This window comes from Colias eurytheme, chromosome 15 (assembly GCF_061535395.1).
Source record: "Colias eurytheme isolate Ceu_HAF_F1 chromosome 15, ilColEury1 Martin Lab GWU primary, whole genome shotgun sequence".
Classification (NCBI taxonomy): domain Eukaryota; kingdom Metazoa; phylum Arthropoda; class Insecta; order Lepidoptera; family Pieridae; genus Colias; species Colias eurytheme.
Window position 1 is genome coordinate 918,555 of NC_142994.1, and position 17,988 is coordinate 936,542.

A 17,988-nucleotide genomic window follows, 5' to 3' on the forward strand; every position below is an offset into this window, starting at 1 on the left:
CAACCTTACCCTTATAGACATACGTTTCAAAATAGGTTCTCACAGATTTGCAGGTCCGTAGCAATGGCCGGCTAATTAAATTTGAACTCTTTCCAAATTGGAATAGAATTGAAATTTAATTGGCCGCGTGTAGGAGCGGTAAAAGAATGCTGGTCGGGATTGTGTCTAGGTTGACAGCAGGTTTAACTTGGTGATTTTAAGGGATCCTTGGACCCCTGTTTATTGTTAATGCCTCATAACGCCTGTGTACGTAATTGGTTCGGATGGACCCCTTTTAGGTGTAGGTGCCAGTTAGCCTTTATGGTAGAAGGGTATTTGACCATGTATTTAAATTCTTTAAATCCTATTGTAATATTATGTATTCTGTAATTAAACATAAGAGTTCTATAATTATAGTCTTCTTAATTATAGTGGACTAGATTTCCGCCCGCGACTTCGTCCGCGTTTTCAAAGGAAAACCCGCATAGTTCCCGTTCCCGTGGGATTTCCGGGATAAAACCTATCCTATGTGTTAATCCAAGTTACCCTCTATATGTGTGCTAAATTTCATTGTAATCGGTTCAGTAGTTTTTACGTGAAAGAGTAACAAACATCCATACATCCATACATCCATACATCCATACATCCATACAAACTTTCGCCTTTATAATAGTATATTAAGAAAGATTAAGATTAAGATTAAGATTCCAATAGGATATACTTAGTATAACTTTTAGTGATGGTATGAAACTAAACTTTATATACTCAACGAACAGTCAATAAAATGAAACAATTTTTGAAATGAACAATTACTTAAATCATTACCAGCAATGCTGTACAGAATCATAGTTAATAAAGAAAACACTAGCACTTAATAAACACATATTAAAATGAAACATCAATTCTAAAAACATTATTTATTATATACTCGTATAGTAGGTACGTACAAACTACAATAATCTCAGTCTCTACATACCAAATTTCAGCCAACAATAATAAACAACACATTTCCAACGAAACGTCGAAAATTCTCGAAACTATTTGAAATAATAATTCAATATGTTATGAAACTAAATTCCATTTTACGGATCACTTTTTATAACATTCTGAAATCACATAATTTTTTGTGTTGAAATTTGAGACAGCTTCTTAAAAGCTTCATCCATGTTTTTCTAATGTTTTGTTGAAATCGAAAATTAATTCGTTAATGGAATGTCACGTAATGATAAAAATATAAGATTTCAGTAAACACATCTTAGGAGATAGCAGTAATATTTTAATGCTTCCGTTTTACTCATAATTATAACAAAATATTATAAATATTTCAGTAATTGTTTAGTTGTAATTTATTTTTTAAAGAAAGGAGAATTTAATGGATCTTTAGTGATATAATTTTTAACCAAAGAAAAGGAAATCGTTCTAAATTTCATACTCATGCAATTTTCGTAAGTGGTACAAAGATTTTGGTTGCTGCTAATTAATTATTTACTAACAACATCAATACTATATATGTATTTATAATACCTAAATGCTCTACAGCTTTACAATGAAAATTAATCTAAATAAATTTAAAGAAATGTCATGGCTATTAAGCGATTTCTTCTAAACAACCAGTCCTGCGGAGAGAAATTAGAGGTTCTTATTTACATTTTAGAATAGCTGTTCCCTGTGGTTTTACCCGCAGTGCTCCACTCCTGTTGGACTTAGCGTGATGATATAGCCTATAGCCTTCCTCGATAGATGGGCTATCTAACACCGAAAGAATTTTTCAAATCGGACCAGCAGTTCCTGAGATTAGCGCGTTCAAACAAACAAACTCTTCAGCTTTATAATATTAGTATAGATAAGACACAAGTCACATGGATAACCTCAGAACATAGTTTCCCGGACACTGATCAATTAACATCTAAAGATTCACTCACACCAATTATATAGGTAGTTGTAAATTCGAAATCCATTCAATCGCGTAATTGTGTTTTGACCCTAGTTTGGTATTATTATATAAATTGATCCTGATATTACTAGTTTGTATTACTTGTCTGATATTACTCGATATAATATGTATTGGGTATCACATTTTGTATTAAGTCATAAACTAGGAAGTGATTTGTTCGTAGTAAATTTTCAACGATTTGAAAAAGCTTTTTTTAAATCGACACAATATATTTTGTGAAACTCAAAAAAGGACAAAATGGATAATACTTACAAGTAACTAGGTATATGTACAGGCTTGTAAATGTACAAAACTATGTACCTATAATCGTTTGTAGATAGTAATGTAGAGACATTTTGCAGGAACTAGTGCATAGATCGTAATTACAAGCTTTTTTATTCATCTACTTATTTCAAAAAGTTTATAGAAAACTTTGAAAAGAAATATTTTTTATGGCATTAAATTCATTATAATATTGTAACTACCAAAATCTTAAAAAACATCAAAAGGAAAAATGTAAGATAAAACACAGACAGAATTATAAGTAGATACTAGTACATCTTTAAAAATATAAACTGTTCTTTAAATTAATATCTTCAAAAATAAGTGCTCCATATAAACATTATTAAATACCAAGCTTAACATTAAAAGCGAAGTACATATATACGTACACAATGAAAACATCTCATAAGACTTACCTCAGCCATAAAAACTAAGCGCACATACAAACTGTAAAATCTGAATTTCTAATATCTCTCGTGAAATGAACATGCAAATATAGCCTACCTACAATTTAAATTTGTGGATGTATAGTACTGGATGGGGCAATTATATTTATTTATGTATATTGGAACGCGAACGCGATTTATTCAATGCGAATCTGTTTGATTCATTTTACCAAATCAATGCTTAACTAATACTAGAAAACTTCCATTAGTATGACAATTAACAAAATGTATTTATTCATTTTCATTCATTCATTCATTATTATACGAAATAAATAGTTCCTATTCAGATTGAATCACTATATTATATTATTATAGTTGATGTGAAACTTCTTTAGGCGCGTTGAGAGTAAAATTTCATTGCATCGTGAGTCATGACAATACCGTCACGTCATGGAGTAAGGCAACGATTTTGTTATCTTTAAATCTTACTAAAGAAGTTTCACTTCTGATACGCGTGCTCGGCACACACGCCCTTTTTTTTCAATAAATTTTTTTTTGGAAATTTCACTGATATTTTTAATTCTAAATCTAATAAAATTAAATTTAAAAGTCGCATCTCTTCCAGTCCCCATAACCCACGTAGATGCTTAGAGGCACACGTAACCCGTTAGAAGCCCGAAATGTTTAATTTCACCCCCGCCCCCCCGGGGGGACCCGAGACCCCTACTTGAAATGTAATGTATGACTATAGTGCACGATAATCACTTATTTAATTGCAACATTTATTCTCTTGATTAAAATACTTGTTTTAAAAGTAGAGTTCGCAAATTAGGTGACGTTTTTTTGTAGGTGACCCTTTTTTGGAATGTGTGTTGTTAATCTTGAAGGTTCACTATTTTTTAAATATCGTAGATTATAATATGAATCGTTTGTAATTTGTTTCAAAATATTTTGAATGCCGTCCTCATTATTTTTAGTTTGAAATAATAATATAAATAATTAAATATCTTATAATTATAAGATTATTATTTATTACATTCATAAATATTAAGTACGAAAGTCACTCAAAATTCCACACGTGTAAATAAATTTTAATAAAAAACCGTGTAAATTTATCATAAAAATATAATGTAATTTATTAATTAATCAGAGAGTGTTAGATGAAAGCGAAGTTATTTCAAAGTATATACTAGGATAGAAGAAAATATTATAATTTTATGGGTCCTTATAATTAAAAGTGTTTCAGTTCCGTCGTCAAAAGTAATAGAATATTAGTAACTTTGATACATAGGTATAATAATTATTTCATGGATAATAAGAAATTACAATAATGAATAGGAACTGCTTTTTAATCTAGTCCAGCTACAAATAAACTTACTCCTTAAAATAAACGAATAAGTGAACACATTACACACGATACATTTCACAAAGCAATATAGAGTAAATTTAACACTAATTAAAAAGTATTAAACATCATTTTTATTACCACTATACAAACGAATCCATCCCTAATTTAAAAACTAACTATAAATTAAAATAAACCACTTAATATTTTAATCTACCATTGACAATAATTATCACGCGACGCCATTTTTAACGCAACCAATCACTGCAGAGAATTCAATCAAGATTACTAATACAAGTGACAAATGCTTGACCGACTGCGCAATTAGTAATTCATTCACAGCTTATTGAGTGTTGACAACGGCGCTAATGTTTTTGTTACACGCGAATTAACTTTTTATTCGTTTTGTGGGGTTTTGTTTTTCTCACGGGAATTATCGTATACTAGTGACCTGTTATTGAAGGCAAAAAAGTATTTTTTTTATTTATTATGGTATAAAACATAAATAAAATAATACTTTTTTGCTGAAAAATACTTTTTATGATGATGGTAACGGAATTTGATAATTCATTGAACCTTTTCGATTTTTAGTCAAATTATTTTTTTAACTTAATCAAGGTGGTTTATGTGAAGGTCAAAGGTTTAAAAGTCAGTTCCCTTCTCGTGTTTTGTTTACAATTCTATTGTAACTATTCTAATTTTATGGAGAGAGATGCTCAGTGCTTTACATCTGTTTTGCTGTATTATTTCGTTACTGACGTTTCACTTAAACGCCTTGTTAATTAAAATAAAATCCACCAAAAATGAGCCTAAATTTTCATCTGCAGACCGTACAAAACACTAAACTAAGAATGTACGGTTAGCATCGTCGAGCGTCGACAATTTAAACGCTTTTACTCTTCACGAAACGCGAAGTTTATCGTCGCTCGTAACTAGGATACCCAGCATGAAACCACCAATTAGATGGGACCTTCCTCGCTCCCCGCGACCCGGGAAATCCCTTACAATTTCGGCGGTGTGACCCTGAAGCACGGGTTAACTTACACTGGCCGCTGTTGGAATGTCAGATATTAAGCTTATGCCTGTTCCTGCACTCGTGTTAGTTGTAATGAAGGCGCATTTGGTACTCAGTAGTTGTATAAGTATGAATGAATTTATAGGCGGTATTTGTGTATTGAATACATTAGCATAACTATAGAAGTAACGTGCCAATTATTTAGAGTACACCGGCATCGCATGTGGATATTAAGCCGTGTTTCCTGCTATTTACGGTATGTGGATGGCTTTATACAGTTGTTGTGTTTTTATGTCACAACAGTTCAAAGACTTGGTGTAAAATATGATAGCAAAGATATGAAAATTAATTTACTAAAGAACTGTGTTTACGACGTATGTTTTTCGACCTACCGTCACTTTATGTTATATTTTTATTGTTCACACGAATTGCGATTTGCATTGTCATTACTCATTATTCATTGTGTCATCTTAACGTTTTGTTGGAAGGAATTAAACTGAAAGCGATACATAAAAAGGGAGTTTTTGTTCATGGTCCTTCGAGCCGGATATAAGATATAATATATAATATTTAACGATACTGGAGAATACTGGCTTTGGAGTTACGACAATATCGATGAAATTATTATTGGTGGATTACGACTAATAGTACGTACATACAACTATAACGGTCAGCGTTACATCGAGTTGGGTGTTCTATCATCGTGTCTTCACATCTGCATCTGGAGGTTATTTTGTGTATAAGTGCTGTGAGTGAGTAAATAAGTGGACAAACCGTGAGTACATTCGAGATATCATAATACATAATTGGACTTTAATAATATATTGGGACTTTAAGTAAATCGTATATAAAACTTGCTAATTGCTATTACAAAATAAATTGATTTGTACTTTAAAGATTGACGTGTTAAATAGGTCAAGGTTACGTGTTTAGCTGAAACTTAAAACAATTATAGTTCAGTAATAACCTACTTATTATAATCTGTGAATGCGTATCAGTTTATGAATATTGTATTTATAAACCTTTGTCGGATTTCCTATAGATAATATCAAGTTAATATATTTAATAATTTATTAGATTACATATGTACAATATTTAACCTATAGATATTTATAAAGTTGTTTGTATATTAATTTTGTTTATTGTAAAAGATGGAGTCTTATATTAAAGTGCAAAACAATATATATGATCGAATTACAAAAGCTAGATCTAATTTTAAGAAATCGCCTAAAGAACGTTTAGCGAATGATGCGTATTTATCGACAAGATTAGATGCGCTTGAAGAACTTTGGTCTCAGTTTTTGCAAACTCACACACAAATTATTCAAGTTTCGGAAAGTGATAAATTGAATGCTACTACTTATGTCAAGGCTGATACATATGGCAATTGCGAAGAACAATACATCGATTATAAGTATGAGTTGCGGGAAGCTCGAGCTAATTTAGTTAAATCAACCACTGTACATCATGCGCCAGATGGCAGCACCACAGCTACAGATTCGAAACAACAAGGTTTTAAATTACCAAAGATTGCTATTCCACATTTCTCCGGGAAATATGCAGAATGGACGAGCTTTCGAGACCTGTTTTTGTCACTGGTACATAGTAACCCTACATTGGATGACGTTCAACGTTTACATTATTTAAAATGTCAACTCACTGGAGAAGCGGAACAGTTCTTGCGACACATACCAATAACTGCAGAAAATTATAATTTATGTTGGAAACAGCTTGAAGATCGGTACAGCAACAAAAAGTATCTTGCCAATTGTATCTTAAAGAAATTTATGAATCAAAAAACGGTAACAACTGAATCAGCTACAGCGTTACGCGAAATATTAGATACTACTAATGAATGTATGTTTGCACTTAAAAATTTGTCAATAGATGTAAGTACTTGGGACACTATTGTTATTTATATTGTAAGCTTAAAATTAGATTCCGAGTCCCGTAAGCAGTGGGAACTGCAAAGTAGTAAAAATTGTAATTTGTTACCAACATATAAAGAATTTATAGAATTTTTAGAAATCCGCTCACGTTCATTAGAATTTATTGATCCTAAGGTAGCTAAACAAAATAGTCAACAATATAGAACTAATGTTACTCCGAAAGCGTTTCATATTTCAAATTTAAAATGTATTTATTGTTCTAATGATCATCATTTAAGAAATTGTAAAAGTTTTTCAAGAGAAATGACTGATACTCGACGGAATTTTGTCCAATCACATAATCTTTGTTTTAATTGTCTTGGTGCAGGTCATAATGTATATTCGTGTCGCCAGTCTTCCAGGTGTCGTATTTGCAAGAAGAAACATCATTCTTTACTACATCCCAAAAATGTATCGCTTCCGTTGGAGCCTCAAATGAGTGAGGCAGAACCAGATGCTAAAGAAGCAACAGCATCTACATCAACACAGGTAAAAAATATTAATAATATCAGAGCCTGCTTTTCACGTTTCAGTGGACAAGTTTTACTTGCCACCGCATTAGTTAATGCCAGGTCACACACAGGCTCATTGATCACGTTAAGATGTCTCATTGATCAAGGATCACAGGCTTCATTTATGACTGAAGCCGCAGTTCAACTTCTTGGGCTAAGAAAGATTCCACACAAAAGCTCCATTATTGGTTTGGGTAGTGACCACTCAAGTTCTGTTGCCTCTAAAGCGAGGGTAGAAATTGAGATTCAATCACGCCATTGCAACTTTAAAATTTGCGTCCAAGCTTTTGTGCTCAATAAGCTCACCTCAGTACTTCCGGAAAGGAATGCTGTTGTTAATCTTAGTCCTGAAGTTTCTAAATTAGTTTTAGCAGATCCTTTCTTTGCAACACCAAATAAAATTGACATGCTCCTTGGAGCAGATGTTTATGGTCAGATTTTGCTTGAAGGTCTGATCAAGGATTCACCCAGTGCATTAATCGCGCAAAATACACAGCTGGGCTGGATTCTATCGGGTCCAATTCAATCCAGATCGAGCTCCAGCACTATTTGGTGCAATCATATTCATCAAAATGATGAATACGAACTTATGAAGAAGTTTTGGGAGCTTGAATCGGATCAATTTGCCTCTGATAAATCACTTCTTACAGAGGAGGAAATTAAATGTGAGAGTATATACACATCAACTACTAGGAGGGATAGTTCAGGACGCTATATAGTTAATTTACCATTTCGAACCGATGATCCAAATTGTAAATATGGTAATTCAAAGGCTATTGCAATAAAACAATTTAATCGGCTTGAGAATAATTTATTAAAAAATCCCAAACTTAAGGCTGAGTATGCTGCTGTCATAAAAGAATATAAAAATTTAGGTCACGTGGAATCTGTGCCATCACATGAAGAGGATTCAGCTGATGCTGTATACTTACCTCACCATGCAGTGATCCGAGAGGATAAGGATACTACCAAGGTCCGAGTTGTCTTTAACGCTTCTTGTCCAGGAACCAATGGCATCACATTGAATGACGAACTCATGGTAGGCCCATCGCTACAACCTGACTTACGTCACATTATAATGCGTTGGCGTCAATATCCAATTTGTCTTGTCGCTGACATTATAAAAATGTATAGACAGGTAAAAATATCTGAATTACATACAGATTTTCAACGTTTTGTGTGGCGCGAAGATCCAGATCAAAGACTGCAGCATCTGCGCCTCTTACGAGTTACCTTTGGAACGGCTTCAGCACCTTATCTCGCTGTGAAATCATTACAGCAAGTTGCACACGACGATGGAGTAAAGTATCCGCTGGCTGCTGAAAGGGTACTTCATGATTTTTACATGGATGATTTTATGTCAGGCTGCTTTTCTGTGGAAGAAGGTAAGCAAATTTATAAGGAAATAACACAGCTTCTCCAAGGATGTGGATTTGTCTTGCAAAAATGGAGTAGTAATAGCGAAGAAATACTTAAAGAGATTAATGAAGATGTTGAAGATCAAGCAGAAAACCTGAAACTAAAAATAGATGAAATCATGAAAATTTTAGGACTTACCTGGAACAGAAGAACTGATGAATTTGAATACTTAGTACACCTTCCACCGCTCTCTCCTCCTGTAACAAAAAGAAAAGTTATTTCAGAAATTTCTCGATTATTTGATCCTGTCGGTTGGCTTGCGCCAGTAATAATTTCAGCCAAAGTTTTTATACAGAAATTATGGCTCTCGGGAATTGAGTGGGATGATGAACTTCCTCCACAATTACTGAAGGACTGGCTCAAGTATAGAAGTGAATTAGATACCCTTACCAAATTTAGTATCCCACGCTGGATCAACATCAATAATGATGATAAAGTTCGCGAATTGCATGGCTTCTGCGATGCTTCAAATGTTGCATTTGCGGCAGTTGTGTACTTGCGAGTGGTTAACTCCAATGGGAAGGTTAATGTTGCATTAATCGCTTCCAAAACAAAGGTAGCGCCCATTAAACAAGTTTCGATTCCGAGATTGGAGCTTTGTGGAGCTGTACTACTCACAAGACTGCTACTAGAAGTGTCTCAAGCCATGAGTATGGAGAAATCTTCAATTCATGCGTGGACCGACTCACAAATTGTGCTCGCTTGGCTTCAAGGACAACCTAGTCGTTGGAAAACCTTTGTCGCAAACCGTGTGTCGGAGATTATTACTTCGGTGGAACCGCAGCAGTGGCAACACGTATCTACCAAGGATAATCCTGCAGATTGTGCATCGCGTGGCGGTACGCAATGGGATGTTCAACTCTGGAAGGAAGGGCCGAAGTGGCTGCAAGAAAAGAATATTAATTTTACAAGACGTCAAATAGAAGATACACATCTAGAAGAAAGAAAAATGAAAATTTGTTTAATAAATACTTACGGTGATGAAGCAGATCCCGAAGAAGAAATATACTCACGGTTTTCATCTTTGAGAAGACTGCTCCGGGTTACGGCACTCTGTAAAAGACTAATTAAAAGGATGAGAAAAAAGGAAGTAGAAGATCATAAGGATTGGATAACAAGTTTTGAAATAAGAGAAAGTTTAAAAGTATGTATTAAAAGATGCCAAGAAAAACATTTCGGTGAAGAGCTTGCAGATTTAAGAAATAAAAAAGAAATAAATAAAAAAGTAGACTTACCTCACTCAATCCAATAGTTGACGAAGACGGTATTCTACGAGTAGGTGGCAGACTGCAGCAGGCAATCCTTAGTGATGAGAGAAAACATCCTATCATTCTTCCGCGCAAATCACAGTTTACAACTTTGATTATTGCGGATGCTCATGAGAGAACATTTCACGGCGGTCCCCAATTGATGCAAAATTATTTGCAATCAAAATACTGGATAATAGGTGCGAAGGATTTAGTACGACTGTGTGTTCGTAAATGCGTTCGTTGTGTACGATATGCCGCTCGCATAAGACACCAGTTGATGGGACAACTACCGGTTGAAAGATCTACTGCTTGTCGACCTTTCTTAAAGAGTGGAGTAGACTATGCAGGGCCTATTAATATAAGAACCTCTAAAGGCAGAGGTAATCGGTCATTCAAGGGATATATTTGCTTATTCATTTGTATGGCCACACGCGCTATCCATCTCGAAGCAGTAAGTGACCTTACAGCTCAGGGATTTCTAGCAGCGTTTAAGCGTTTTATAGCACGCCGTGGTCATTGCGCTGAAGTATGGAGCGATAATGGGACAAATTTTGTGGGTGCAGCACGAGAACTCAAATCTTTATATGCTCATGAGAGGTCCAGTATAGTGAAGGAAATTGCAGATCAACTGGCTACAAATGGGACTGAATGGCATTTTATCCCTCCCCATTCCCCAAATTTTGGAGGACTATGGGAGGCAGGGGTAAAATCGACGAAACATCATTTGAGACGCATTTTTGGGAATTCAACTTTAACATTCGAAGAAATGACAACATTACTTTGTCAAATAGAATCTTGTCTGAATTCTCGGCCTATTTCTAAAATTACTGAGAATCCAGACAATCCAATCCCACTGACACCAGGACACTTTTTGGTGGGAGAACCTCTGGTTTTACCCCCTGATGTCAATTACGAAACATCCAATATCACAAATCTCAGACGGTGGCAAATGACTCAAAAAATGACACAAGATTTTTGGCGTCGTTGGTCAAATGAATATTTGACTCAATTCTACCATCGTTATAAATGGAACAATATTGTTCCTGAACCTACAATTGGAGATTTAGTGTTAGTAGTGGAGGATGATCTTCCACCTGGAAGATGGTTATATGGTATTATAGTTGAAAAACATCCCGGATTGGACGGAATTACGCGAGTTGTCAGTCTTAAATGTAAAAACAATGTAATTAAACGTCCTGTTTCTAAATTGTGTTTTTTGCCAATTACCAACTAATGTTGATTTTTTTTGTTGGCTCTCGAGCCTCATATTATGTTCGTATTTAGAACGTATGAGTAAGAAAGCATGCAATGTGGTAATATTTTATTTTGTATTTTTTTCTGTATTTGATGTTAAATTCGTGTAAAGACTTTCGTTAGTATTTATGTTTTGATCGGTTAGTTGTATTAAGGAAAATTTTGAAAATTTGTCCTTGGTGGGCTGTATGTTTACGACGTATGTTTTTCGACCTACCGTCACTTTATGTTATATTTTTATTGTTCACACGAATTGCGATTTGCATTGTCATTACTCATTATTCATTGTGTCATCTTAACGTTTTGTTGGAAGGAATTAAACTGAAAGCGATACATAAAAAGGGAGTTTTTGTTCAAACTGTATTATGGAATTGAGATGTTTTAATAGATACCAATACTTACTATCGGTTTTATTTATCTCTCAAATATAATGATTAAGGTAGTATTGCCAAATTATTTTATAATGTATGAATATATCAGTTTTCCCTTCACTGTAAGATAAAAGGTAATAAAATTAATGACACACAGGCCCGAAGTAAATGATTCGCTCATAAATAATTGTTATATGGTTCCTCGGCACGGTAACATTTCCCTTCCAAACATATCGCAGTATTACGTCAAGTTTATTTTCACGTACAAACATATAAACAACACATGATAAACAGAAATAATTAATTTTAGCACAAATCACATGTAAATCATAATACACTTCTCGTCGACACCCACGCCACAATCATACGGACAATCTATGCAATACTAAATTTCAACTACCATACAATTAAAACTTATCATTTTAAGTCTACATTATTTGCAGCACTATCAAACTTCAACCTTAATTTCACACGTTAAAGTTGAATATCACATGCATCAATGTTCATACATCGACCACCATAATTTGATCCATGGTTACGAATCGTAAATCATTGTCGAGAGTCCTTTTCAATTAATTCTCGCCTCGAGCCTAAGAAATATTTGCATCAGAATATGTAATCGTTTTAGCCAGCCATTGTCGGCTAGTCAGTAAAAAGGGTCAAGAATTGTTGAGCGTTCTATTGTACTCTGTTTGTCTTTTGGGTCCATATTTGATTTCGCTTTTCGTATGCTCTTAACATTAAAAGATTTCGCCAGCCCTTTTTGTTTGTGATTGACTTTTCTATTTAAGTTTTTGGGACGGATATCGTGTTGTTTTTTACAATAGGAATATACGAGGAAGTCTAATTCATGTGAAATTATGGATATGGTTATTTATTTGTTAATATTATTTTTATAGTCGTATAAGAAAGATGCAGGTACAGCTTTTAAGCTAGACTTTAGCCTGTTTATTTTATGCTTGAATTTTTAATTTAATTGTATTTTAATATTGTAATATTTAACGATGTTAAGTCTACCAACTATGTGTGTGTTTTAAATGCGTGTGTCATAATAACGAAATTAACAAAGCGTGTGTCATAATAACGAAATTAAAAAAAATATTTTTTCAGGTAATACGAAATTGCATATGAAGCTCTACAATGTAAGTTTTAGTGATGATCAACACAACTTTAAACAAAAGGAATTTGTGGACCAATATAACTAAAGCATTTTATCAACACAATTTCAGTACAACATAACAATTAGGTACTATTAAATAAATTCCCAATCTTTCCATTATTATTCCAAATATTTTAAGTACTTTATAAAACAAAAAACCACGTAACCACGGTACTTTTAGGTCATTTAAGGCGAAGCTTAAGGGCACAATCGGGTAACTGCACTTAAGTGCTCGTTTCTTTTGATGCACTTTTAACAGTGTATAAATATGGCAAAATAGCGTCTGGGCGATCAAAACACCGGTTCAGGCAAATTGGCCGATCGTATAGGCTATACTTTTAGCCAGGGGCTCTGTACGTAATGACGAGTTAGAATGTGTGGATATGATGCATAATATTTTAGACTAAATTTTTGCGCTAGTAATTTTTACAAGTATAATCTTAATTTTGAGATTTATGTTACAAGGTGGTTACTTCGCGCTCGTGGTGATAACAAATTTTAATATAATGATGTGTAATTTCAGTACCTATACCCAAAAGTAAACGTCCGAATTCTGAGAAGAAAAATACTGAATATTACGTTACCTTTTTCTATGGCTCTCCATGGTTTATTATCGTTTTATTCACAGAATGTAAAAAAATAGATTTCTATCTATTAAGAAATATATTAACATTTCAGTTTTACTTTTAAACCCATGTTACCGTGTATTTACATTCTCATATTCACAACCCCAATTCAGAATTTTTCATATAAATAAATAATTCGCGATAAATGCCTCATCCATACAATTCCCATGCCACCAACCATCACCCGTGAGAAATACTCCGGCGGCGATAGCAACGTGATTTGTGAATAGATAGATAATTGAGAATTTAGCTCATTCCGAATCGCTAGACCGAATCCTGGCTCCTGTGTCCAGTAATTAACTAAACACTATTCCACTCTAATAACGAATTTATGTTCATTTAGTTTTGGCGACGTTAAGTACAATGTTTTTGACTTTAAGTTGGAATTTGGTAATTCTTTTTGTGTATCATTAAATCTATCACAGTTATCATCTAATTTTGTTTGGATTACAGGGACACAGGTTTCCTATGGGTCAAGGTTTTGGTCAAGTAGCGAAAGCTACTATATAAAATACGAAAATAAAAACGAACGTGTGTGTACTCAATTTTCAGTGAAATTCAATCTTTATTGTTAGAATACCAATCAATAGTACTTTTCGTTTAAAATAATAAAGTATGGACAGTTAATTTATATTATTTTGTATGATGGCATTATAATTTAATATTTTTCAATGTCTGTCATTATTCTCGGGTTCAACACAAACAAACCAAAACTAAGGTGTTTTGAACAATATATGTAATAATTATCTTTTTTTCGAAGCTACATGTATAGAACAACTCACATGGACCTTCGAGTCGTAGATCGATTGTTATCTCAATATAACTCTGAAAGCTAAAAGCAAAGAACAAAGGGTGTAATTGTGGCAGTTTTAAACTTTGCCAGCGTCTGAATGGACCGGAGGCTGTCGTTAGCTCTTGCTGGATTATACTGACGTTCTGTAAAAATAGTTTTTAGTTATAGATTGATTAACTGGAGCACGTGGTGCCTGGTTAAAATTGGATAATTAGTTAATATCTGTAGGTACATTATTTCATACATATATGTTATTATATAGAGGTTAGTTATAGCCAATTCAATTAATTTGATATAAAGTGCAACAAATATAAAATTAAACCCTGCATGACCAAACCCATACTTCGGAAGCTGTATCTCCGATCTCTCATCTCTCGTTATAAATATAAAATAACATACTGTATATGAGTTTACCGATAAATTTTCAAACACCCAATCGCGGAAGAAGATATAAATTTTAGATTTAAATGAAGCCATCCATCGCGTAGTAATGAAGGCTGATCAACAACCACAGAGTATACAGGGTGTTTGCTTCTGAACCTATGGAAAAAAAATAATACAAAATGAATAAATTAGTAAATATACGATGCTCGGTCCAGTTTTGCCTGGATTAAGATTCTCTGGATTCCAGATATATATAAATGAAAATATATAGCCTATATCACTCAGCAAAATTGGCGCTTTTTTTTGGTTGGTCATAAATCGGTACATTGCTATACTCATAAATATTGCACTTGTTTTTCGCTGGCATGCATCGGCGCACTTTGAGCGATTCAGCAACTGGAACAGATAAAACAAATAAGTTACATTTCTCGAATATTGAAGAAGAAAAAGTATCTTTCAGGTGCCCTTATTGTTATATTCAAGTATATTAATGATTTAGATTAAATTTAAGTCTATCGTAAGAGGTTAACCTCTTTATAAATAAAAACAATACATAAAACCTCCACTAAATTAAAAAATAAAGTTAAAAATCACATATGAACACCATGTACATAAGCGTTAATAAATCACGCGACTCGTGTCCACTGTTTATTTTCAATTACCGGACGGCGCCGGGCTATGAATTATGCTACAGCTGTTCCACTGGCAGATTAGTGACTTATTGTCGTTATGCAGTTATTCATTAAAAATTCGTGTAATTTTTTTTAATGGATAAATTTCGGCGGGATTCGAACCCGCGTCTTTCGCTATCAAGGCGAGGCTTCGGCCCTTGATTTTACATTTATAAAGCATTTTAACTAAACATACGCATTGCTATTAAATTTAAAAATTTCGTCAATTACTTTTGCCGTGACCACCTGGGTGTAAGATCCTTAAAACTACATAAGCACATATTGCTTCTGCCACATATTCCTCTTCCCTGATCTTATTTAAAAACAAAAAAATAATTACAGTGTTAGATAGCCCATAAATTGAGGAAAGCTATATATATCATCACGCTAAGACCAATAGGAGCGAATATAAGGCAATACTGTTAATACCGCGGACACAGCCACGTCTTTTAAACAAAACATAGTTACTAGCTTCATATATTTCAATGATGCGAATAAGAATGTGTTTATCTAGAGTTGTAGACTGTTATCTATTTAGCCGTCTTTCATAAAAATCCGTACCTATTTTTGTGTAAAAAAGATAATTTAGATTAAATTATCTTTTGCTAATATATTATGTGAAAAATTTTTTTTAAACTGGATTTTTAGTTTCGCAGCTATTTTGGTACAAACTAAATTTTCGTCTTTATAATATAGATGTATCAATTAAGTTGCTGTTTCTTTTAATATTCCGACATTAAAGATTCATTCTAATGTGACCCTTCCTGTATCCCCGAGTAAGTATTCTAAAGGTCAGTTATAAATATTATAACGAAATTCGGTGTTTCTAATACTTTTAAAAGTAGTGAAAAATCTAATATCTAATATATCTAATCTAATATATATTATAAAGGCGAAAGTTTGTAAGGATGTATGGATGTATGGATGTTCGTTACTCTTTCACGTAAAAACTACTGAACCGATTACAATGAAATTTAGCACACATATAGAGGGTAACTTGGATTAACACATAGGAGTTTTTATCCCGGAAATCCCACGGGAACGGGAACTATGCGGGTTTTCCTTTGCAAACGCGGGCGAAGCCGCGGGCGGAAATCTAGTATTAAAAATATAGCTTTTACGTATTAAAAATATGGGATATTCTCGTAAATAGAAATAATCTTGTAAGTATTATTATTGGCTGAAGTAGTGTAAATGATACAGATACAATATTATATTGATATATTTTACTTGAATTATATCCATACTAATATTATAAATGCGAAAGTAACTCTGTCTGTCTGTCTGTTACTCAATCACGCCTAAACTACTGAACCAATTTGCATGTAATTTGGTATGGAGATATTTTGATACCCGAGAAAGGACATAGGCTACCTTTTATTGTGAAATATGTACCACGGGCGAAGCTGGGGCAGACCTCTAGTATTAAATAAATACCAATATTACAATTCAAAAAATTAAACAACTTAAAAACATGCAATGCTTTTCAATTTATACGCAAGCAAACGCACAGTATAAAGCTAGTAATCTTATAAGAAGTATTTTCTTAAACGATGCATAATGCAGGACAATGTATTAACATATACTCATTCGAAACTCAATTACTGTTTCCATAATCTTAGTTAAACCATGTAGGTATTGTAAGTATAGCAGGTGTGGACATACAGACATGTAGACTGAAAAGCATGTGGAAAGAGATTTATTTAAATACAATAATCTATACTAATATTATAAAGCTGAAGAGTTTGTTTGTTTGAACGCGCTAATCTCAGGAACTACTGGTCCGATTTGAAAAATTCTTTCGGTGTTAAATAGCTGATTTATCGAGGAAGGCTTTTAGGCTATATTATATCCTCACGCTTACACCAACAGGAACGGAGCCACGCGGGTGAGACCGCGGGGCGCGGCTAGTAAAATATAAAAATAAATATTAGACTTTACCAACCTATAACTTCATTGTCTAGAGCCATGTGATTATTTTTATGTTTAGCAATCATGTCTCAAAAATTACTTAGCTGATGTTGAAAATCCTACACAGTACGAAAGAAACATAGAGATAAAGTACACATGTGTGTGTTTGTGTCTACATAGATACACACACAGACACATTGAGAGCTTCTTCGCACAGCATTTGCTTCTCGAGGCAGCTCGCTCTGTGTAGACCCGTATTTTGATGTATTGCATAAATTGGTTAAATTCTACATTATCTAGCTAACCATTCGTCCCGTCTGTCTGTCAGTCTGTCCATAAACATAGCCAGCAACAAATCAACGTGTCCATTATTGTAATTCTGGTATCGTCCGGGATTTTCTACAATATTTATTAACTCGCTAAGCTGTTTAGTGGACATTTAAAATAGACCGGACGTTTTTACTAGTAAAATAATATACATAGTTTATTTTTTGAGGATTATAGTCCGTTGCTTTGGTGAAATAGGGAAACGTGTTTTGGATTAATATTTTTGTTTATTTTAGTTGTAAGATGAAGACTGATCTAATATCATGGGGAAACGGCTGAGCAGGTTTTAATAAATTTTTTAACAGTAATAAATTAAGCAAGGAATTAAGTATATTTGGACATTAAAAACTTAACTACTATACTTTGAAATTAAACTAAAAATAAATAAATTATTACCTTTTAAACATTCTTGAAATTAATTCAAATTTCTGATTAAAAATACG

The 17,988-nt window shown here is 33.5% G+C and overlaps 2 protein-coding genes and 1 long non-coding RNA gene across 3 annotated transcripts; 2 read left to right on the forward strand and 1 right to left on the reverse strand.

Moving 5' to 3' along the window:
- Positions 1-6,091: 6,091 nt before the first annotated feature.
- On the forward strand, positions 6,092-8,897 carry LOC149902101 (uncharacterized). The gene is made up of 3 exons (XM_090110215.1): positions 6,092-8,141; positions 8,256-8,765; positions 8,836-8,897. Exons 1-3 carry the CDS (start codon positions 6,092-6,094, stop codon positions 8,895-8,897), a joined length of 2,622 nt encoding a protein of 873 aa, XP_089966341.1.
- LOC149902102 (uncharacterized) lies at positions 8,288-9,437 on the reverse strand. Its single transcript, XR_016457575.1, has 2 exons — positions 9,190-9,437; positions 8,288-8,996 (listed from the first exon to the last, which is right to left on the reverse strand). It is a non-coding gene; the product is annotated as an uncharacterized LOC149902102 (long non-coding RNA).
- An 8-nt stretch (positions 9,438-9,445) lies between these two features.
- On the forward strand, positions 9,446-10,051 carry LOC149902103 (uncharacterized). Its single transcript, XM_090110216.1, has one exon. It carries the CDS (start codon positions 9,446-9,448, stop codon positions 10,049-10,051), a length of 606 nt encoding a protein of 201 aa, XP_089966342.1.
- The last annotated feature ends 7,937 nt before the right edge of the window (positions 10,052-17,988 follow it).